Source organism: Neomonachus schauinslandi, chromosome 1 (assembly GCF_002201575.2).
Source record: "Neomonachus schauinslandi chromosome 1, ASM220157v2, whole genome shotgun sequence".
NCBI lineage: Eukaryota > Metazoa > Chordata > Mammalia > Carnivora > Phocidae > Neomonachus > Neomonachus schauinslandi.
In genome coordinates this window covers 128,045,824-128,070,070 of record NC_058403.1, presented here as the reverse complement: position 1 = coordinate 128,070,070, position 24,247 = coordinate 128,045,824, and the positions used below count along the sequence as shown (strand labels likewise).

Below are 24,247 nucleotides of genomic sequence, written 5' to 3'. Positions count from 1 at the left end.
TATGCATGAAAGAAATATAGTCCATGGCACAGTGAAAAAGAAGGTATAACTTTGAAAAGAATGGCATATTCTTTTATACCTTTTGTTCCCTTCTTGTTTGGTTTACCCTAGGGTACTGCACTAATATAATCATGCCTAGAAAAGGAATGGAAAATCAGACATACATACTAATTCAAGTTAGTGCTGGAATTATTCTTAGTTGTTTTTAGTGAAATAATCACTAATGTCACATGCAATATCAAGAAATGTTGGAATTATTCCATGCAAATTTGGGACGCAAAGTAGAATTTCTGTTGTCATCTTTACAAAGCATAATATAGTGGTCAAGGGCATAGTGCCTAAAACCAGGCTGCCTGGGTTTGATTGCAAGGTTTGTACCTTCCTAGCTGTGTGGCCTTGGGTAATTTATTTAACCTCTCTGTGCCTCAATTTTCTCTGCTGTAAAATAAGGATGATAATAGGAGCTACCTCATCAGGTGAAAATTAAATGGTTTAATATAGGTAGGCTCTTAGAACAGTGCCTGCAATATAGTAAGCACTATGTAAGTGTTTATTACTACTATATTGCATCAGTATTACTTAATTTAGCAGGGACATTTTATGCCCAAAGCATGAGAGTCTCTAATCCAAGGAAGGCCATGATAATAATAACAATATAACAATATGTAATCTGAACTGCAATGATTGGATTTCATCATTCTGCCTAATCTAGGTTGGATGATCCACCAACCATTCCTTTTACTCAAATATTTGCTGAGTGCTTCCTGTGTGTAGGTCCTATATAGTAGGATCCTATAGTAGGATAAAAGGACCGCTCCCGAGGCACTTGGGTGGCTCAGTCTGTTAAGCTTCTGCCTTCAGCTCAGGTCACGATCCCAGCATCCTGGGATCCAGCCCCAGTGTTGGCGTCGTCATTGGGCTCCCTGCACAGTGGGAAGTCTGCTTCTCCCTCCCCCTGCTTTTACACGCACACTCGCTCTCTCTCTCCCTCTCAAATAAATAACATATCTTAAAGAAAAAAAAGGACATGCTCCCAATCTCATAAAGGACACCAACGCAAACATAGTTGAGATGTGATGTACTAAATGCCCAAACGGAATTACACCCAGGGTAGAGTTGTGGGAGCAAGGATGGCATTAGAGCAGGAGAAGAATGTTTTAGCTTTTGCAGGATAAGGAGGTGTTTTCCAGGTGACCAAGGGAGAGGCAGGCATCTGGGAAAAGGATCCAGGTATTCTAAAAAGAGATATCAAAGTAAGTTTGGGGAACCATAAGTGGTTCAACATGGATGGAGTATAGGATGCATGATGGATTAGAAGTTGAGGTTAGAGGCTGTGTCTTAGACTAGCACTGTCAAGATCAACATCTCAGGTATCTTGGGGTTTGTTCTTGCATTAGCCCACCCCTTGCTGGCCTCTTGACTTTTATTTTCTCAGAATTAGCTCATATCTGACTCCTAAAGATGCTGAGCGTTTAATCTCCTTGGATGGCTCCAGCCCAGCCTGACAATTTACTGATTGTCAGTGTAGGCAGGGTTTTACCCCCATGAAAATAAGTGACAGGATTCCTTTTAAACACGAGAAGAACCTGAACCTCTTGCACCTCCCCAGCCATATTCCATCCAAAGTCGAAGTGTCCTTGGCACTGCTCCAGCCATTAATCCCAAACTCCTACTGTGATCCTTTCTGATAAGATGCTATCTAAGGACAGTTTTTAAAAACATTTAAACTCTAGGGACGCCTGGGGTGGCTCAGTTGGTTAAGCGATGCCTTCGGCTCAGGTCATGATCCTGGAGTTCCGGGATCGAGTCCCGCATCGGACTCCCTGCTCGGCAGGGAGTCTGCTTCTCCCTCTGACCCTCCCCCCTCTCATGCTCTCTCTCTATCTCATTCTCTCTCAAATAAATAAAATCTTCAAAAAAATTTTAAAAAATAGTAGACCAGGCTACAGTCAGGGAATCCAGGAATTTGCAGTGATTGCAGAAGACTCTGTGGCAGAGTCTAAACATGAGCAAAAGACCCCCAGCCCAAGTCCCGAGAGTGGAGGGTAGATCTGGCCCCAGCCTCCTGCATCAAGTTTGGAGATTCACATTTTTAAAACTCCAGTCTCAGGTGGTGCATGATTAGTAGAGTTTGGGAATCCTGTCCCAGATACAGGCCTCAAAACAGCAGGAAGAGTGGCCAGGAGTTCAGTGTAGAGTCAGAATCAGGTTTGGTTCCCATCTTACCCTCCTATTAATGGTGATTTGGAGTTAAATGCTTTGACAATCTGATTTTTATTGGTAAACAGCGGTGTCGATAATATGTATCTCATTGTGATTGAGAAAGTCTGTATAGTGTCAATATATACTTCTTAGCATAGTGCTTTGCACAAAATAAATGCTCAATAAAAGGCTGCCATTACAACAAAGCCAATAAAGATTTCACCTCTAGCTGGTGCCCTTTTCCTTTAAATGCCGTAATCTTCTGTTTATATTCCATAGATGCTCTTGCCCTCAAATCAAAGCAATTTTTTGACTCTTTGATATCTTGGGGTGGCAGGGAGTTTTTCATCTTTCCTTTAAATATATGGTCCCCTGTACAACCAGCGGTATTGGAGTAGTTAATATATCCGGGTAACAATTCACTGAAGCTTGAGGCCCATTCAAGGAGTCACAAACACCAGTCTGGTATTTTGTGTGGTCCTGCACAGGAAATAGAATCAGGTTTTCTGACGTTCTGATGACCATGCCCTGTCTGCATGTATGCATCCATCCATCCAAGAAATCTTCCATTTTGGAGGGCTTTCAAATAGGGTAATCTCTCATTGTGTTGTGTGTGCTTGAAGTGACTACACATAAGGTAATCTCCCCGAAATCTCCTTCATCTCAGAGTTCATCATGTCTGAAGGGAGCCCAGAAAGTGAGCTCCTAGGCAAGATTTCCAATTTGCCCCTTATTGTCAAGGACAGTTGAAATCTTCCTACTTTATCCTTCTGTGAAGTACAGAAAAAATATATGGAAAATCAAATTAAACACATCATTTCATCCTTCTTGGGGGCTATTCCTGGATAGGTGTGTGGATAGCTAGATGAATGGATGGGTGGATTGATGGATTCTAGATATTTACTAAATTCCAGAGATAGGAAGCCAATTGGGCATGCCCCTTCCTTCAAGGATAGTTTCTAGAAGAGGAGAGAAAGAAAGAAATGAACAATTACATACAGAGTAGAGGAATCTGTGGGACAGTTGTGGGACCCAGTAGAGCCAGGGGGTTCGGGTATTCTTGAAACAGTGATGCTAAAAGTAAGATTTTCACAAGAGGGAGATGGTATCTCCCTCCAGACAGAAAAATGGGCCAACTAAGGGAAGAATTTGCACAAGTGTGAAGACCTAAGACAACAAGAAGTATCTGGTGACTTCAGATGGTTTGCGCATAAACATACAGTGATTGAAGTAGTCCCAGATGACTATGGAGACTTGCAATACCAACATTTTGAGGGATTTTATATATTAATAAATAAAGACCATCAACTTTATTCTGAAAGCTACTCAGAATTCAGAATTCCATAAAAAGTGGCAGCATCAACCAGACATTTTAAATCAAAAGGGAAAAGGAGAGAATAATAGATTTGAGAGAGACCAGGCTACAGTCAGGGACTCCAGGAATTTAGACAGAAAGCAGGAAGGCCTGAAGGTAGGTGATAGCAATATAAATGGAAGAGAGAAGGTAGGTGATGGCGGAAGAGAGACGGGTACAGAAAGGAAATAGAATCTGTAGGACTTGTAACTGATAGGTTTTGAGAGATGAGCTAAGGGAAGGGGATAGGATGATTCCCATGTTTCCAGCTTAGGTTTCAGGGAGGAAAGGGGTGACACCACTCCTTAATAAAGAGAATATGAAACTAAGCATGACTTACAGTAAATATAATTATCTTTGGTAATCAGTTCCTATGGGATATCCAATAGACATTTTAATATATGAGTCTGGCATTTAGTTGAGTGGTTTGGGCAGGAGATCCATCTATTTAGGAGTTATTTTGTAAAGTGGTATGTGAATCTATAGGGGTGTCACTCAGGAAGAAGGAATTAAGTGAAAAAATAAGGTCCAAGGATGGAGCCTCAGAGTACATGGAAATTTAAGAGGCAAATGGAGAAGAGACCAGAGAGGGACCAGGAAGTCCATGGTGTTAGAGAAATTAATGGAAAGGTTTCAAAGAATACATGATCAAACTCAAATAAGGTGAGAACAGAAAAGAGTCTAATTGGATTGAATTTGAAGGTCATGGGAGCTAGCCCCATGCACTGGTGGAAGTGAGAGTTTGAAGGGAAAGGGTTGAGAGCTATGGAAGGTGAAGAAATTGAGATTCTTCTTTTGAGATAAAGAAGGGAGAGGAAAAAAATGGAAGGTTGTAGAAAGATCATTATTATCTTCCCTAAGTGACCAATATACTGTTCAACAGTCTTTCCTATTAGGAAATTTTTATGTCCAACTTACTACATTTTTAATTTTTTAAAGATAAAAAGGCTAATGTCATAATTTTTTTCTGAATAAAATTTGCTAAGTATCATGCTTACTACACAGATTTGGTTTATTTATTTATTTTTTAATTACAGTAATCATGGCCAAAAAAAATCTGAAAATGATTTAAATTCAGTGGTGCTGGGATTATTTACAAGTACCTATGTAAACATTTTAACCAAAGGAGATTTCTGTTGCCATATGTTTGGATGGCATATGTTTGGATATGGCAACAGAAGGAAAAATCTGATCCCGAGTGTTGATAACATAGGGAAGCGGTTGGGCTGTCTCTGAATTGGGATTTTTAAATGTTCAGCTCTAAAGCTATCCCAATAAGACATGCTTTCTAGAACATTAAAGAGACTTCTAATATATCAAATAGATTTTCCATATAGATGTGTGGTATGTTTATTCCTCTGTTTAACTTTTGTTATATTCTTCAGTAAGATCTTAAAGCTTTCTTTATATAGGTCTTGTATCTTTCTTATTAAATTCTACATATTCACAGGTGTTTTTCTTCTAATGGTAAATGGGAATTTATGTACATTTACTTTTCTAACTTATCAGTAGGAAAGAGAAAACTATTTCAGAATATTTATCTGGTACACCTGAACATATCTTGTTATTAATGCTAATTATTTTGGTGATGTTTCTTGAGCTTTCTATTGAACAAATTGTATTATTTGCAAATAAATATAAGTTTACCTTAAAAAATGCTTTCTACGAAAGCAAGGAACCAGACAGAATACAGTTAAAGGCAAATGTCACTTGGAATGCCTTCTTTAAATGTTAGACAGACATTTTAGCAACATCTGCTGTAAAAGCAAAACAGTGAGAATGTAAAATCTCTTTGGAAAAGAAGATTCACAAGAAAGCATGATCATTTAGGCCACATCTGGCATGAATTACTTTATTAATTTTCTTTCATTTACTAGTTTTTATTTGACAGCTGTGAAACTTTTTTCCAGAGCAGAAATCAAGAAAGCCATAACTCTTTTCCCATCTGTGGTTCATTTTCCTCTTAGAAGAGACACAAAGGCTTTAGGGGAAAGTTGCTTTATGTTCTGCTATATTTGCAATCCTTGTTTTGTTTCAGGGGCCTCCAGGACCAGGAGGAGAAGCAGGGAGTCCAGGCCATTTGGGAAGCCAAGGAAATAAAGTAGGTCACATTCTTTAAGCCCACCAAAGTTAAGGTTTTCTCCTCAAAGTAAGTGTGTCTGGTTGTGTTAGCCAGAGCCCTTTCAACACAAAGGAGAACGTCTTATTGCCCCTACCCCTGGGTTGATTCTTACAGAGCCAGCAACATCTAAGGATGTGGGTGTGGACCACAATGAGGTCAAGGATTCCAGCTCAGCATAATTTCATGAGGGGCTACACCCAATCTTAGCCAGGGGGACCTCAGGGAAAGAAGACTGTTCTGGGGCAGGCCTTCCTTTGCCCCTCTCTTCTTCCCTCCCCTCCTCTCTTCTTTTCTTCTTTGTTTCCTCCATGAATACAAACCTTTGCTGAACACCTTTTAAAACAAATTCACTCTACTGGTATTCTGTTGGATTAGAAACCCTGCTTCAGGAGAGTAGAGATCTTTGACTGTTTGCTCACTGATGCATCCCTAGTACTTTGAAGGGTTCCTGGCACATAATTGCTTAGTAAATATTTGCTTAATGAAAGAATTTCTGGATTGTATAATAGATATGACATGGAATCAATCCCCACAGAATTAAGAATATTTTCAAGACAATAATCTATAACATAAAGTAGACCAGGATATGGGTCTGAGAATGGAGGTTTAAATATAGTATTAGTGAAGTATTTCTGGACTGGGGAAAGAAACATCATAGAGGATCCTGACTTGCAGCAGACCCTAGAAGATAAGAAAGACTTTGGCAAGCAGAGAGGAGGCATGGAGGATTTCAGGGAGAAGAAATTATGTGAAGGAAAGCACAGGGTTGGAAAATCCTGGGTGTGGGTATTTGGGGGGGGGGGGGGGGGGAAATGATCCTCTCTCATAGGCACATAAAAAATGTCTGTGGTCACTCGCTTTATTAAGTAGCCCAGTACAGTGCTGTTTACAATGTTTTTAATGGAGTGTCTGAACACAGCCAGACTTGGGAGGATTTTGAATATGCTACTCAGTGTAGAGATATTTTGAAGACTGAGGGATTGGCAGCTAGGAGACAAGTGGGTATGTTCTAACAGTCTCCAAGACAAGCAGCAAATGGATGACTTAACAGGGTGAGCATAGGAGGGGCTCATGATGATTCTGGAGGACTCTTCTAGTAGGGAACTAAGGTAGAAAGAAGAGGGCTACATGACTTGTGGACTTCTGGCATGAGTGTAGTACTGCTGGAGTCCAGCTCCAGCTGGGGTGGGTCTCTCATAGGAAAGGACGGCATTGGCGAACAAGGAGACACAGACACAGGACCAGGTTGCGAGCATCTCCTCCTGACAGCCTCGGAGGAACTTTATTTATATGTTAGGATACTTTTGTTTTTCCAAATCTTAGATCATTTTCTGGATTACAGACATAGCCTTCTTTCATTTTTCCTTTGTAATGATTAACATGACCTTTATTGATTTCCGCTTATTGACTTTCACTAAAACTAAAAAACAGTAAGCAAAGAGAAAGATGCTAGACAGAGCGTGACCGTCTTGTTATTTTGTTCTATAGAAACTAATTCTTCGTGGAATTAGTTTCATTATGATTGCTTATATAGGCGTAACTAAGATGAGTAGTCACTTTATCATGAAACCCCAGAAATACTCCCACAATTATAAAGATTGCCATAAACAAAATGAAAGAGAATAGCAGGAGCCAGCTGTGGAGTCTCCTGTTTTCAGGATCGTCCCGCATACTTGGACCTTGTCAAACAGCATGAGTAGCTTGGCTCGCACCATAGTACCATCCCAGAAATAGGAAAGTCATGAGAAAGAATGAAGGGAACCACTTGTTTTGGGGAATAGAGGAAAGAGTTTAGAGCTGGTTGGAGATGCAGTTTCAGAGGCATTTGGAGTTTTAAAAAGATTCTTGGTGGTGTCTATTTGTAAGAAGGGTAAGAGGAGACAGTGAATTATTAGAAAAGAGGGGAAAGAAAGAAATACATACTGGATGCTGAGAAGAGTTGAGGAATGAGAGGTCAAATGTATTAGCTGGTGCAGAACAGATAAGGGAGGGGGAATGAAGAAGCCATTGCCTCTGGTGGCTAAGATGCTTCAAAGAATATTTTCAAAAATGTAGCATTTGAGAGGGAAAGAAAGAAAGGAAGACAGCCTACAAAGGACTAAATAATGTGTTGGTGAGCAAGAAATGGATTCAGGGCTATAAACTACTCTTTGAAGAAGCTAGGCTTGGGGAGGACATTAACTACCAGTCTAGGACAGATTGAAGCTGGGTATTTGTTTTCAATGATAGGAGGGACTGTATAGTATGTGTCTGAGCAGAGAAGACAAAAACAGAAAGAAGAAGGTTGAAGATGTCAGAGTAGATAATTAATGGAGAAACTTCTTGACACAGAGGATGAGAATGAGAGCATGAGAAGAGGGGCTAGCTTTGTAATGAAGATCTGCTAAGAAGGCCTGAAATGATGGAGGCCTGCAGTTGAGTTGCAAGGACCATTGACTGGAGGGTGAAATGAGATACATGGAAAACAGGGATAATCAACTCCAACAAGAAAGGATTCCTAGAGCATGCTCTTTAGCAATAGTAGTCTGAAAAGGAAAGTTTGGAACAGAGGCAATTGCTGCCTTCTTGTCCTCAAGAAGGCTGCAGGAGAAGTGGTGTCACTGATGAGAACCAAATTTATCTTATAGTGGGGAAGGATGTATGTCTGTGTGCAGATGTCATGGATGCATAGAGAAGGTTTGCTTATGAAATGAAAGCACTCCAAAGGGTGTGACAGAAGGAATCAGGAGAGAGGTAGGCCGGAATGGAGGGCTCCTAGGGCCAATTATAGGTGAGAGTGTAGAAGGAGATAGATAGGAGCAAGGTAGTTGTGCCAAAAAGATCATTATTAATAGGGCGCCTGGGTGGCTCAGTCGTTAAGCATCTACCTTCGGCTCAGGTCGTCATCTCCCGGTCCTGAGATCGAGCCCTGCATCGGGCTCCCTGCTTAGCAGGAAGCCTGCTTCTCCCTCTCCTACTCTCACTGCTTGTGTTCCCTCTCTTGCTGTGTCTCTCTCTGTCAAATAAATAAATAAAATCTTTAAAAAAAAAAAAAGATCATTATTAATAAGAGGGACTTTTAAAGGGGAAGGGGCAAGAATTTGGAAATAAGTACCCTCAAAGCAAGCCCAAATCCTTTGGAAAGTCCCAAGATAAATTGAGTCCTCGAGATTCATTGTTAACTGAGATGAGCCCCCAAACACTTATTCCTACCTTATTCCAATAAGCTCAAGTTCCCAGGAAGGCAAGCAACTTAGCAATCAATCCTGAGCTCAGTGCCTGGCTGTACCAATAACAAAGTGACCCTGGACATGCCATATGGCTTCCCTTATTTCCCTACCTTAAAGCAGATGTTCTCAAATTTCACTGTGTATAAGATTCAGCGGAGAAGCTTATTTTAAGAAGGCGTATTCTTGGGCTCCATTACCAGATTCTATACCAGTGGGGGCCAGGAATTTTGTTTTGGTGTGGACCTGAGGTAATCATGAGGCAGGTGGCCTCCAGAGCATACTTTGAGAGCCACTACCCTGAAAGACAGATACCAGGGAAGGTGATCTTCTGCTTCCCGTCCATGGAACCCTATTCTATTTTACTCTCAGAGTTCAGTGCTGGTGGACATTTGTCCATTTGCACTTTTCACACTTAACTGGGCTGGCCTTCTATCCTTAAAAATGAGTTAAGACTCCCACTCCTTAAATATGGGCTGCACACACTTCCACACTCCGTCTTCCAAAGAGTACATTATGGGAAGGGCGGGGGGGAATAACTAGACAGTGGAGAAACTTGACCAACACTACCTCAGCCAAATGGTCAAGGTTAACATCAAAAATGATAGCCATGTTGATAGTATGTTCTCTTGATATGTGCTGAGAATGGCACTTTACCTCTGTGGTCTTTACCCCCAAAACCCATAAAACCCAACTTAATCATGAGAAAAACTCCAAATGAGGGACATCTTACAGAATATCTGAGCGGTACTCCTCACAACTGTCAAGGTCATCAAAAACAAGGAAAATCTGATAAACTGTGTCACAGTCTAAAGGGGCTTAAGGAGACATGATATGGTATCCTGGATAGGACCCTGGAACAGAAAAGGGATATTAGATAAAAACTTAAAAAAAAAAAATCTGAATAAAGTATGAGCTTTAGTTAATAATAATGAATCAAGGGCGCCTGGGTGGCTCAGTTGGTTAAGCGACTGCCTTCGGCTCAGGTCATGATCCTGGAGTCCCGCATTGGGCTCCCTGCTCAGCAGGGAGTCTGCTTCTCCCTCTGACCCTCCCCCTTCTCATGATCTCTCTCTCTCTGTCTCATTCTCTCTCTCAAATAAATAAATAAAATCCTTAAAAAATAGTAATAATAATAATAATAACGAATCAATATTCATGTATGCCTTGTGATAAATGTGCCCTACTAATGTAACTAATACAATGTTAACAATAGGGGAAGCTAGATATTGAGTGTATAGGAACTCTCTGTACTACTTTAAAATTTCTATAAATCTAAAATCTAAAATTTTAAGGTTTTTTTTTTTTTTTTTTAAAGGAGTTAACCTTCTTCTCTAAAGCTGTGTTAACTTTAAATTTCCCAGGTAGCTGGATTTGACTCAACATAATACTGAGATTGATTTATAACCCACGGTAGATGTTCTATTAGTCAGAAGTCAGAAACTATTGCCATGGATGTCGTGCTACCTTGGTTATCTTGATTAGCATTTCAAACTAGATTAGTAAGTCTGTTGTTTTTGCGGCAGCCAGATGATTTGATCGGATCATCTTGGAAACCATTTTGTTAATTTTTTTAAACAGTACAGAGCTTCCTCTTTGACTCATGTGAAGACATTTCCAAGGGTGTGGTTCATGGCACTGAGCTGCCAAGATGGCAGCTTGCACTAAACAATGCATCAGACTTGCTGGGGCTTCAGTCATCAATGGAGGAGACCTCACTGGCCAACAACAGCAATTCCTTACACTACTTATACAACTCGCAGTCCTGACGACAAATGTATTGTCACTGTGTGTGATACACATGGATGCAGTTGTATAACTAACTGTTGTCTTAGTACCATCACTTTCAGTTTCCTTTACAAAAGAAAAAAAGCCACAACAACAAACTAATGAGGATATGTTTCATTGTTCTGTTTGACAGGGAGAACCTGGAGATTTGGGAGAAAAAGGAGCTATTGGCCTCCTGGGTCCTCGAGGCTTGCCGGTTTGTATTGGATCACTACTTTTGACCTGGCCCTTGGAATCTTTTAGTTCAACAGATATCCCATGTGCATTAAAGATACCACCCCAGGCTAGCCTGATAGCTTTCTGGAAATTGGGATATTATCCTCAACTTGGATTAGGTCCTTGGCCAAATTTCCCAGGTACAAAACATCCTGACAGGGATGCTTTTGAAGCCAAATGATAAATTGGACAAAACTTGTCTTTAGCATCCGCATAACCCTTCTTCCATTCTTTCCTTCCATCAGAGCATATTCATCAGAAACCCAGCCCACACTCCCCCAGTGCTCAGGACTTCTCACAAAGACCTTCTGCCAGGGTCCGACAGTAGCCACTGCATTTAGGAGGTCTTAGTCTCATCTAGAAAACTGAAAATGGATTAGAGCTAAGGTATTAAAATACAGGCGTCAAACAGAAGAGCTAACACTACTGCCTCTTTTTATTGAGATTACTGTATGCCTGAAATTTTCCCATTCCGTCTTCATAATAATACCATGAGTAGTGATAATTTTTAGTCCCGTTTTACAGATGATACAAGTGAGCCTCAGGGACAGTGCACTGTCGATATCTGTCACTGAGAGATGCCTTTAGTACCATTATCACCAAATGTTAGTGGCCAGCCCCAGAGTGAGAATCCTGCTTCCTACTTTCTCCTAATCAAACCAAAAAACTGGGTGTTTTGTTCTTGTGTGAGTAAGCCTGTCTCCACTTTGTAGTCTGGGATATTTGTAATTAATGCCTTTGTTTACAGGGTGGTGATGGCAACCCAGGTTATGGTAGCATTGGAAGTAAAGGAGCAAAGGTAAGACACATGACTGGAAGCTGGGCATTTCCATTTATTTTTTGTTGCTTGTTTTGGGTTTGCTGGTCTTTTTTTTTTTTTTTTTTTTTGCCATATTTAAGAGGAGAAAAGGCAGTGACTAGGGCAGTCTTGGACATTTAGAGGTAGATTTTGATAATTTATTTGTTGATATCCCTTGGAGGATGTGGTAAAAGAAAAAACAATTTGATGGCTTAAGGTGCAGGCAACAATTGAAACTTGAAAATAATTTTCTGTTCCTTTGCAAAGATGTGCAGCCAGGGCCTGACTTGTTCCAGCTGAACAGTGCATTTATATCTCTTAGCAGCTCTGTGCTCGGGTTTACTTAGGGAGGCATTGCAAAGTTTGTTCTCTTCTTAATATGTTTAACCATTAGTAAGAGGTTTTACAGGGTTTTTCTAAATGCATTGGGCCAAGCAATAACTCAAAAATAAAAACTTTTAACTTCATTTCAGAATTATAACTTTATATTTTGAATATTTAAGTGGAAGTAAGATAGATAAATTTACAAAACCAGTGATTCCTATATACTAACAATTACCACTTAGAAACCATAATAACAATACCCACAAAAAACATAATAGAGTTAAGAATATCCTTTCTGCAAAATGTTTGAGACCTAGGACAAAAAAATGACTGAAATGTAAAACTTCACTAAATGAAGACATCCAAATTCTTGTTGGAAAGTCTAAAACATTATAAAGGATTGATTTAATTCCAAGTGAAATCCCACTAGGAATGATGCAAGAGGCTGTCTGGAAGGATAAACAAACCCCCAAAAGCTAAACTTCTTTTGAAAAAAGAAATTACTAATGAATGAGACATTTCCAGTGAAATTTCTCTTTAGAATAGAGAATTAATTGAAAATCTCAGTATCTGATAAAGGGAAATATTAAGTAGCTTATAGCACTAGAATATTAGCCACTCTTTAAAATGAATTTTTATGGAGTTTATAATCATGTAAAGAAATTATGTGACACTATCAAGTAAAAAATCAGGATATAAAAAAAAAAAATCAAGAATATTTATCCCAATTGTGCTAAAAATGCATTTTGAAGAGCTTAAAGAAAATATGATAAAACATTTATAATGGTTTTGGGTAGTGAGATTTTAGATGATTTTTCTTTCTATTCTTTTGTATTTTATATATGTTTGAGGAGATACTACTTGTAATAGAAACTAAACTTTATTTTAAATAAACTTTTTTTTCATCAAATGGGGAGATTGTCAGATGTCTTCAATAATAGTCCGTGGACTAAGTAAGGTAAACAGAGGACTGGAAAACCAATGATCAAGTTTAGGTTCTAGGCTTCTCACCTGTCTCCACTGAAATATGTGTTAAGACTGTTTCAGAAACACTTTGCCATCTAGCCAGCTATCCTGTCAAATGCCTTCAGTAGAAGGAGAGCTGATTTATATAAATCCTGAGATGTGCACATTTATCCATTTATCTAGGTTGTCATGATATTTTGGTATAAATAGCTTAATTTAGGAATTGGAGCTAGTTTCTCAAATTGTGCTGTACAGTTTTGTTTTCAGTTGTTTTGGCCCTTTCTTGATTCAGAGATACTAAAACCAAATAAGGCAGCAGGTAAGATTAAAGTCAGCACGAACCTACCTTGGTGATGTGTGTGTATATTAATTTTCCATACTGTCAATTACAGGGGCAAGAAGGGTTTCCTGGAGAAAGTGGACCTAAGGTACTGTGTACTTCGTATTAAGCAGAGATCAATCAGAAATACTCCTGAGGCTATGAAATGTATCATAGGACAATAGAAGAATAATTATAAATGAATAAAAAGAAGCTTCAGGGGCTCCTGGGTGGCTCAAGCAGTTAGGCGTCCAAGTCTTGATCTTGGTTCAGGTCATGATCTTGGGGTTGTGAGATCAAGCCCGGCATCGGGCTTCACACTCAGTGTGGGATTCTCTCTCTCCCTCTCCTCCCACCCCTCCTCACTCAATGCACACGTTCTCTCTCTCTTAAAAAAAAAAAGAGAGAGAAAGAGAAAGGAAACCTTTATGAGGAAAATGGGGGAAGAAAGAAGCAGGCTTTTTAAAAAATTTCATTTCTACTTTTTAAATTCATAAGTAAAGGAAGAAATCATCCTTATTTTTCTTCTTCTCACATGGACTCCTTCTCCTCTATCATATGTATTTTCTTCTTTGCTCAAAGGAAAGTAAAATGTAAGGAAAACCAAAACCTGAATTCTTCACCTGGCTCCGTTTTTCCAGTGTGATTTTAAGTCACCTTCCAATAACACATTAGTAATGATGCCTTCTACTAATGCCTTCACTTTTACTAGAAACATTTACTGAGTTCAGTAAATGCCAGGTCCTGTGATAGGATCAGGGGACAAAATAAAGGGCGGTGTTCATGTCTCAGAGGAGGCTGTGTTGTGGCTGGAGAGAGGGAGATAGAAGTCAAACAGTGAGGCTGCAGCATGCTGTGTAGAGAGCTATAAAAATGAAGGGAGAGGCGAGAGGTGGGAAAAGAGGGCAGACACTTCAAAGAAGACTGTTGAAGATTAAAATGTGTATGAAAAATGTCTTCATGTTGGAATAAGTTTAAAAACACATTGAGATATAGCTCTTTGATTTTAATTACCATTGTATTTTTCTGAACTTATTTAGGGTGAGACTGGGGACCCTGGGGGTCCAGGAGAAACTGGACCCAAGGGAGCTAGAGGCAAGACGGTAAGCTTCTTAGATTCCAATGCCTTACCACCTCGGCTACTTTGGGAAGTCCTTTTCATGCTTTTACAATCATTTGAGTTGTCACTTGTTCCCTCAAGACTTGCAAAATGTGTGTGTGTGTGTATTCTTAAGGCAAACCTGGGGAAGGGAGATGGATATATGACTCATCCTCCAACGCCAGCAAGAAGGCAAAGTAGTGTTTGCTTTTAGTGAACAAGTTCACCTGTTCTGGCTGCCAATGTACCATTCTTAACTCTGGAAATAAGATTTTGTTTTAGGAATCCTTGTGGTCAAAAACAGTTTTGCACTGGCAAAATATGGTTAGTTTAATCCCATTTCCCTGGCAGATTTAGTGCAGCCTAATGCCCCCCTGGCATCTTGTTCTTCACTATTAAGGTTTTGTTAAACTACTTTTAATGAGTTATACCCTAAAAGGTCCTCTTCCCATTTAGCTTAAGAGAGTATGTCTTAATTTTTATGAGAAATTTCCATTTATGACTGACTATGTCCTTGTTATTCCATAGAAGGACTTAGAAATTTCCTAAAGGTTTGGATCACTCAGAATGAACAAGTGTCCAGTGTAGCTCATAGACATCAGCATATTTGGGTTCCAGTGGGTTAAGAATGGATTTTTGCATTTGTTGACTCTATATTTACACTGTGTATAAATGACATGGCTGCTTTGTGAAAGGGACATTCTTCTACTAATTGCCTCTCAATAAAATTGTTTCTTTTCTTCAGCACAGCTCTATTGGGTAACCTGATCTTAACACCATGTTAATTAGCAGGAAAAGAAAAACAAAGTGATATAACTTGATACTTGAGGTGGTTTTCCAGTTTTGTCATTGTACTGAATTCTATTCTGATCTGATTTTTTATTAAGTATAACAAGAACTTTATGTACAGAGATTGTTGTTTTTCCTAGCTCATTGTTTAATTGCCCGCTCTTCTAAGGGATCCTGTAGCAGCTTCTTTGCTCTCCTATGTGTTCATTCTCTTTTGCATTACACTTGACCATTTCCACCTCTGTGACTCTCTTTCCAGGGTTTTTAAAATTTTATTGAAATATAGTTGATATACGAGATTAGTTTCAGGTGTACAACATAGTGATTCAATAACTATATAGATTACAAAATGCTCACCACGATGTGTAGTCACCATCTGTCACCATATAATGTTATTATAGTAATATTGACTATATTCCCTATGCTGTACTTTTCATCTCTGTGACTTATTTTATAACTGGAAATTTGTACCTCTTAACCCCCTTCACCCATTTCACCCATTCCTCCATCCACCGCCCCTCTGGCAACAACCAGTTTGTCCTCTGTATTTATCAGTCTATTTCTATTTTGTTTTTCTGTTTTGTTCTGGTTTTTTCTTTATTAATTTGTGCTGTTTTTTTAGATTCCACATATAAATGAAATCATATGGTATTTGTCTTTCTCTGACCTATTTCACTTGGCATAATACCTTTTAGGTCCGTCCATATTGTCACCAATGGCAAAATTTTATTCTTTTTTATGGTTGAATGATAGTCCATTGTGTGTGTGTATATACATGTATATGTATGTATGTGTGTATGTGTATATATATATACAGATATATATCTCATATTGTGTGTGTATGTATATCCATTCTTCATCCATTCATCTATTGCTTCCATATCTTAGATATTGTAAATAATACTGCAGTAAACATAGGGGTGCAGGTCTCTTTTCAAATTACTGTTTTTTGTTTTCTTTGGGTGAACACCCAGAAGTGGAATTACTGAGTCATATTGTGTTTCTATTTTTATTCTATTTTTAATTTTTTGAGGAACCTCCATACTGTTTTCCATACTGGCCACAACAATTTGCATTTCTGCCAGCAGTGCACGAGGGTTTCCTTTTCTCCATATCCTTGACAACACTTGTTATTTCTTATCTTTTTGATACCAGTTATTCTGACTGGTAAGGTGATATCTCACTGTAGTTTTGATTTGCATTTTCCTGATGATTAGTGATGTTAAGCATCTTTTCATGTGTCTGTTGGCCATCTGTACAGCTTCGGAGAAATGTCTGTTCAAGTCCTCTGCCCATTTTTTGATCAGATGTTTGTGTGTGTTTGTGTGTGTGTTGAGTTGTATGGGTTCTTTATATATTTTGGATATTAGCCCCTTATTGGATATACCATTTGCAAATATCTTCTTTCATTCAGTAGGTTGCCTTTTCATTTTGTTGCAGGTTTCCTTCATTGCACAAAAGCTTTTTAGTTTGATAATAGTCCCAATTATTTATTTTTGCTTTTGTTTCCCTTGCAGACAGATCTAGAAGATTAGTGCTTATGTTTTCTTTTAGGAGTTTTATGATTTCAAGTCTTACATTTAGGTCCTTAATCCATTTTGAGTTTGTGTATGGTATAAGACATTGGTCCAGTTTCATTCTTTGCATGTATCTGCCCAGTTTTCCCAGCACCATTTGTTGAAGAGACTGTCTTTTCCCCATTGTATATACCTGCCTCTTTGGTCATAGATTAATTGCCCATATAAGTATAGGTTTATTTCTGGGTTTTCCATTCTGTTCCATTGAGCTATGTGTCTATTTTTGTGCCAATACCATATTGTTTTGATTACTACAGCTTTGTAGTATATCTTGAAATCTGACATTGTGATACCTCCAACTTTGTTTTTCTTTCTCAAAATCGCTTTGGCTACTCACGGTCTTTTATGGTTCCATACAAATTTTAGGATTACTTGTTCTAGTTCTGTGAAAAATACCACTGGTATTTTGAAAGGGATTGCATTGAACTGTGTAGATTGCTTTGGGTAGTATGGACATTTTAACATTCTAATTCTTCCAACCCATGAGCATAGGATATCTTTCTACTTGCTTGTGTCATCTTCAGTTTCATCCATCAATGTCCTATAATTTTCATAGTATAGGCCTTTCACCTCCTTGGTTAAATGTCTTCCTGGGCATTTTATTCTTTTTGATGCAATTGTAAGTGGGATTGTTTTCTTAATTTCTCTTTCTGCTACCTTGTTATTAATGTATAGAAAAGCAAGAAATTTCTTATATTAATTTTGTATCCTGTGACTTTACTGAATTCCTTTATTCTAATAGTTTTCTGATGGAGTTGTTAGGGTTTTCAATATTTAACATCGTGTCATCTGCAAATAGTGACAGTTTTATTTCTTCCTTACCAATTTGGATGTCTTTTATTACTTGTCTGATTGCTGCAGCTCAGATTTCCAGGACTATGTTGAATAAAGGTGGTGAGAGTGGACATCCTTGTATTGTTCCTGATCTTAGAGGAAATGCTTTTGGTTTTTTACCATTGAGTATGATGTTAGCTGTGGATTTTTTATATGTGGCTTTTATTAGGTTAGGTATATTCCCTCTAAACTCATTTTGTTGAGAGTTTTTGTCATAAATGGATGCTGAATTTTGTCATATGATTTTATTCATTTGTTAATGTGTTGGTATCAGGTTGTTTTATTTGTGGGTATTGAACTAGTCTTGTATCCTGGAACAAATCCCACTTGATTGTGGTGGATGAGTATTGTTGAATTAGATTTGCTAATATTTTGTTGAGAATTTTTGCATCTATATTTATCAGGGATATTGGCCTGTAATTTTCTTTGTTTGTAGTGGGGTTTTTTTTTTTTTTCCAGTTTTGGTATTAAGGTAATGCTGCCCTCATAGAATGAATTTGGAAGTTTTCCTTCCTCTTCTGTTTTTGGAGTAGTTTGAGAAGAGTAAGTATTAATTCTTCTTTAAACATTTGGTAGAATTCATCTGTCAAGCCACCTGGTCCTGGATATTTGGGGTTTTTTGGAGTTTTTCAGTTTCATTACTGGTCATTGGTCTGTTCAGATTTTCTTTTTTGATTCAGTCTTGGAAACAATGTTTCTAGGAATTTATCCATTTCTTCTAGGTTGTCCAATTTGTTGTTATGTAGTTTTTCAGATTAGTCTCTTATGATCCTTTGTACTCTGTAGTGTCAGTTGTATCTTCTCTCATATTTCTAATTTGAGTCTTTTTTTCTTGATGAGTCTGGTTAAGGTTTATCAATATTGTTTAGCTTTTCAAAGAACCAGCTCCTAGTTCCATTAATGTTTCCTATAGGCTTTTTAGCCTCTATTTCATTTATTTCTGCTCTGCTCTTTATAATTTCCTTCCTTCTAACTTTGGACTTGCTTTGTTCTTTTTTTTTTTTCCTTGATCCTTTAGGTGTAAGTTAGATTATTTATTTGAGATTTTTCTCTTTTATTGAGGTAGGCCTGTATTGTTACAAACTTCCCCCTTAGAACTGCTTTTACTGCATCCCCAAGATTTTGAACCATTGTGTTTCAATTTTCATTTGTCTCCAGGTATTTTTTGATTTCCTCTTTGATTTCTTCATTGACCCACTGGTTGTTTAATAGCATGTTGTTTAGCCTCCATGTATTTGTGGTTTTTTCCAGTTTTCTTGTGATTGATTTCTAGTTTCATCCCATTGTGGGTGGGAAAGATGTTTGATATAATTTCAGTTTTCTTAAATTTATTGATATTTGTTTTGTAGCCTAATGTAATCTATCCTGGAGAATGTTCATAGCACCGTAGTTCATAGCATCAGGGGTGGGGTTTCCATGGTTACTGTGTCTCCATCTCTCCTGCCATTCTCTTTGTGGTCCCTTTATCCTTTGTTGTGCAGAAGCTGTTCAGTCAGCCCTCTGTTCTTTTTCAGGAGGAATTGCTCTCTAGGTAGTTATAGATTCGGTGTGTCCTTGGGAGGAGGTGAGTTCAGGGTCTAACTATGACACCATCTTGGACACCTCTTGCCTGTGTAGTCATTATTTATTGGGTTTTAGGGATACAAAATAAAAAAACTTCTCTTTCCCTCCATCCTGCTTCTCCTAAGAGGATTGCATCTCAGCTATAATTCTTTTCCTCATGCATGTTTTTGGATGACTGTCCTTTAACATTATGATTTCAAAAAAATGACTGATATAATTAGAAAGGTAATTGGAAAAGACTTTCAAATTAATCCACATGTCATCTGCATTGAAATATCTCTGAATCCTTTCCCTTGGCTTGTTAACAAAGTACTTTACTCTTGAACATTGGAAGCATGCTAACAAGTTCAGCTGTTTGTTGGGTTCTTGTCCCCCAATGCCACATTAATCATTTTTATAAAACAACCAGTGGGAAGCATGTGAACTTTTTCTTTTGGCCTTTGATTACTTGAATTTCTTTTTTCCCCACAATTAATCACTGTTTGTAACTTCTTATTTCACCTGCCAAGCTGCTTTTCCCCTATCTATGTAAATATTTCTGAGTTTGAAGTTGAAATTTAGACACTGAAAACTTCCAGGTTTTCCTTCTGAAAGAGCTGAAGTTTCTATTGGTAGAAGCTTCTATTGATAAAGTTTTACCTTCAATTTTGAGTGCCTCTTCAGTTTTCTTGGAATGATTACATTTTTAGTTTGTTTTTTAAATTTTCACCTTGTTTTTTCCTCCCAAATGAAGGATTTTTTTTTAATTTCTCATGATTTTTAACCTTATTGTGTGTGTGTATGTGTATATTTACCAGTTTTACACATGCACATACTTTAAAGCAGGATATCTTCATCTCAGCACTATTAACATTTTAGGCTGGATAATTCTTAGTTGTGGGGGCTGTCCTGTGCATTGCAGGATGTTTAGTAACTTCCCTGGCCTCTACCCACTAGACATCAGTGGCACTGCCCTTCTCCACCCTTCCCCATTATGACAGCCAAAAATGTCTCCAGACATTGTCAGATCTCCCTTTGGGGGAGGTGGGGAGGCACAAAATTCTCCCTAGTTGAGAACCACTGATTTAAAGAGTCAAATAATTTCACAAGGTTTTCATATGAGAGGGGGGAAAAAAAAAGGCAATCCCCTCTGCCCCTTATCTCTTTCTTCTCTCCTATTTCTCAGGTTGTCTTTTTGCTCTACTTTTCTGGGAGATTTCTCTCTTTTTAATATTTGTTTTTTTAATTTTTTTTATTATGTTAGTCACCATACATACATCATTGACAAGGCAAGAAACAACAAATGTTGGAGAGGTTGTGGAGAAAGGGGAACCCTCTTACACTGTTGGGGGGGAATGCAAGCTGGTACAGCCACTTTGGAAAACAGTGTGGAGGTTCCTCAAAAAGTTAAAAATAGAGCTACCCTATGACCTAGGAATTACACTACTGGACATTTACCCCAAAGATACAGATGTAATGAAAAGAAGGGCCACATGCAACCCCTAATGTTCATAGCAGCAACGTCCACAGTAGCCAAATTGTGGAGGGAGCCGAGATGCCCTTCAACAGATGAGTGGATAAAGAAGATGTGGTCCATATATGCAATGGAATATTACTCAGCCATCAGAAAGGATGAATACCCAACTTTTACATCAACATGGATGGAACTGGAGGAGATTATGCCAAGTGAAATAAGTCAAGCAGAGAAAGTCAATTATCATATGGTTTCACTTATTTGTGGAACATAAGGAATAGCATGGAGGACATTAGGAGAAGAAAGGGAAAAATGAAGGTGGGGGAATCAGAGGGGGAGATGAAACATGAGAGACTATGGACTCTGGGAAACAAACTGAGGGTTTTTCTGGGAGATTTCTTTGATTATTTCACAATGCTTCTCTCATGATTTAATTTTAAAGAGCTTGTTTTTATTCTCCAAATATTTTTTATACTATCCTGTCTTGTTTCATGGTTGAAAAATCTTCTCTTAGCTTTCTGAGGATATATATTAGTATTTTTACAATCTTCTTTGTCCAACATAGTCTTTTTCCTGTAGTTTTTTTTTTATATTGATCTCTATTTCCAGCATGTCTGGAGAATGGATTATCTCTTCCTATTTAAGAATTAAAGACAAAAAGGCTAATTGGAAGCCCCAAAGACATTGGTAAAGCTGATCAACTATAAGTTTTACTGAAGAGTAATCTGGCTGAGTTCTTTACTTAGCAGACCTCTGATATCCATATCTTTAGGTCTTCCTTCTTTGGTCAGATTCCCCTGAGAAGATTATTTCAATTTCCTGCCTGGGGATGAAGGTCTGGCTGTAGTTTTCATGAAGCCACAAGGAAAAGAAACCCCTTGAGGGGTCTCATGTCTATTTCACATATCTTCATTGGATCACCCTGTTTTCAGGAGGGTACCATGGGCCCTCAACTCTGCCTGGAGTTCCCTGGTGCAGATCCCTCAGCTTTACTTCTGTCTGTTTTGGAGTGGACAAGGGGATATTCATTCATCCAATTGCAGAGAATGGAGAGGAGACTGGAGAATTCCTAAAATGATTTTCAACCAGTCCTCCTTATTTAGCCTCTCCCCTTCACCTCCTCTTTTGGAGGTACCTGGTCCTGCCAATTCTTGAGCTTTCTGGGAATGGATTCTTGGCTTTCCCTGCTACTGGCTTAGGATACAGCTTTTTCAGATCTGCTAAGTCATTTAACAAATATACATCTGCTTTCTAGCCTCTGGAGGTTTGTGGCTATTGTCTTCTTTCTCATGCTCCCCATTTTTTTTTTTTTTGGCCTTTAAAAAAAACTACTTACTATCATTTTAATGACATTGAGAGGGAGCAGAAGTCAATACATATGTTCAGTCTGCCATTTTTTTTTTCCTGGGAGGTTAGTCTATATCTCCTAAACAAAATATGACCAGTGAGGTTTTTTTTCACTCAGCTCAGCACACTGTAGAATACCCGAATACCCAAAGGACATCAACAGTTATTCCCTGTGTCACAGGTAATGCTTGTACAAATTAAGTTGATTTTAGACAACTTCATTTTTCCATTCCTGTAAAGTTTATAAATCCTATGGCATTTTGAATGAACTAACGAATATTGCCCTAATTTTTAAATTAAATTCTAGCCTTCTTTATGATAAATTATATTGTTAAATGCACATGGAAGAATTCTTGGCATACAGTAAGTAGTCAACAATTGTTTTTATTACTGCTGTTATTCCGCATTTCACTACAAATGTCTCCAGCCAATTTTTAAGTGTTTTCTTCTTGTTGTTTCAGGGGTCTTATATTTAAATTTTTGTTTTTCTGGTTTTTTTTTGTTCATTTATTTGTTGTCATCTACTGTCTCATTTAGATAAAAATTTCTCCTTTGATCTAGCAACTCCAGTTCTAGCAATCTTCCCTAAGGAAATAATCAGAATTGCACGTATAATTTTTCTTGGTGTTGCTTATTACAACAACAGCAAACTTAAATGCCAACAATAAGGGACTAATGAAAGAAATCATGGTACATCTGTGTGATGGAATATTATGCATCCATTAAAAATGATTTTGCCCCCCCCAAACTTAATAATGTGAAAATTCAAGAGATATATTCAGTTTAAAAGATAACAGAAAAGTATAAAATTATATTTTAAAAGAATGTATGTAGATATAAACATATAAAAATACCAAAAGAATAAAAAAGTAAAAGACTAGAAGAAAAGACACCAAATGTTAACAAGGATTATCTGGAAGCAAAAGAATTGCTAAAGATTTTTTTCCTTTTGTGTGCTTTTTGGAAATATCTCAATGTTCTAAAATAAAAGTGTATTACCTTTGACATTTAAAACACACTCACAAACATTAGGGATGCCTCAGTGGTTCCGTCGGTTAAGCGTCTGCCTTCGGCTGGGTCATGATCTCAGAATCCTGGGATCAAGTCCCGCATCAGGCTCCCCTGCTCAGCACGAGTCTGCTTCTCCTTCTGATCTCCCCGCTTGTGCGCATGCGCGCTCTCAAGCTTGCTCGCTAACCCCATACATATATGTATAAATATAATTTTAAAATAAATGAATCTTGGGGGTGCCTGGGTGGCTCAGTCCTTAAGCGGCTGCCTTCGGCTCAGGTCATGATCCCACTGGGATCGAGCCCCGCACCGGGCTCCCTGCTCAGCGGGAAGCCTGCTTCTCCCTCTTGCACTCCCCCTGCTTGTGTTCCCTCTCTCACTGTCTCTCTCTCGCTGTCTCTTTCTCTCTCTCTCTCTCTCTCTCAAATAAATGAGTAAATAAATCTTTAAAAAAAATAAATAAATGAATGAATTTTGCTTTGAGATATCCACTGGGCCTCCAGGAGAGATGGGATCCCCTGGGGAGCCAGGACCTCCTGGACGCAAAGTAAGTTGAAAAGTCATAAATCACACCAGATCCTTTTCTAAATAAAAAGTGCATGGAGTCTTCATTGTCCAAATGTGCATGCTTTCTGTCTTTGCACTTGGTAACTATTTTCACTGTTTTTCTGCATTTATGTGCTTAGAGATATGAGGGAGAAATGATTAAATATTAGCCACCATTTCTCATGAGATAAGGGTAATTTGAGAGAGGAAATGAAAAGTATTGGACTAAAATGTGATTTCTCAATTATTGGTGAATTTTATTTGCCCAGTCCTTGTCCTCTTCCTATATTCAGTAAGTGGTTAGTGAATGAAGGGAAGTGAGAGGAAATTAATAAACAGGGAATAAATGATCAAAGTTGTAGTCACATGGAACTTATTTTCTCCAGGAGTTTGGGTGGGACTTCACTGCATTTTTCCTTGGGTGTCTCTCTTTGAGAACAGCCAGACTCTTCCTGTTCCAGAGATGGAATTGAACCTGTGAAATTAAAACCAGTTCCACTTTGTTCTTTCTATTCCCAATCCAGACAGATATATATACACACACACACACACACACACATATATATGAATGAATATATATATATTCATTCATTCACTTTTGGAAGACTATTGGGATTACCTTTCCAGATACACAGTTTGAGTCTGGTCCCTTTGTCATCCAACCAATGATGGAAACAGGAAGATTCAGTTCAGCTGCTGTTCAGTGGCCAAGGCAAAGTATGGGGTTGAGGA

General features: G+C 38.3%; 1 protein-coding gene across 1 annotated transcript in view; it reads left to right on the top strand.

Moving 5' to 3' along the window:
- COL6A6 (collagen type VI alpha 6 chain) overlaps positions 1-24,247 on the top strand; it is a 114,130-nt gene that overhangs the window by 55,670 nt on the left and 34,213 nt on the right. The window contains exons 26-31 of the mRNA XM_021678708.1: positions 5,595-5,657; positions 10,806-10,868; positions 11,637-11,687; positions 13,370-13,405; positions 14,337-14,399; positions 23,454-23,516. Of these exons, the coding sequence (XP_021534383.1) occupies positions 5,595-5,657; positions 10,806-10,868; positions 11,637-11,687; positions 13,370-13,405; positions 14,337-14,399; positions 23,454-23,516 (339 nt within the window). The remainder of the gene's footprint in view (positions 1-5,594; positions 5,658-10,805; positions 10,869-11,636; positions 11,688-13,369; positions 13,406-14,336; positions 14,400-23,453; positions 23,517-24,247) is intronic.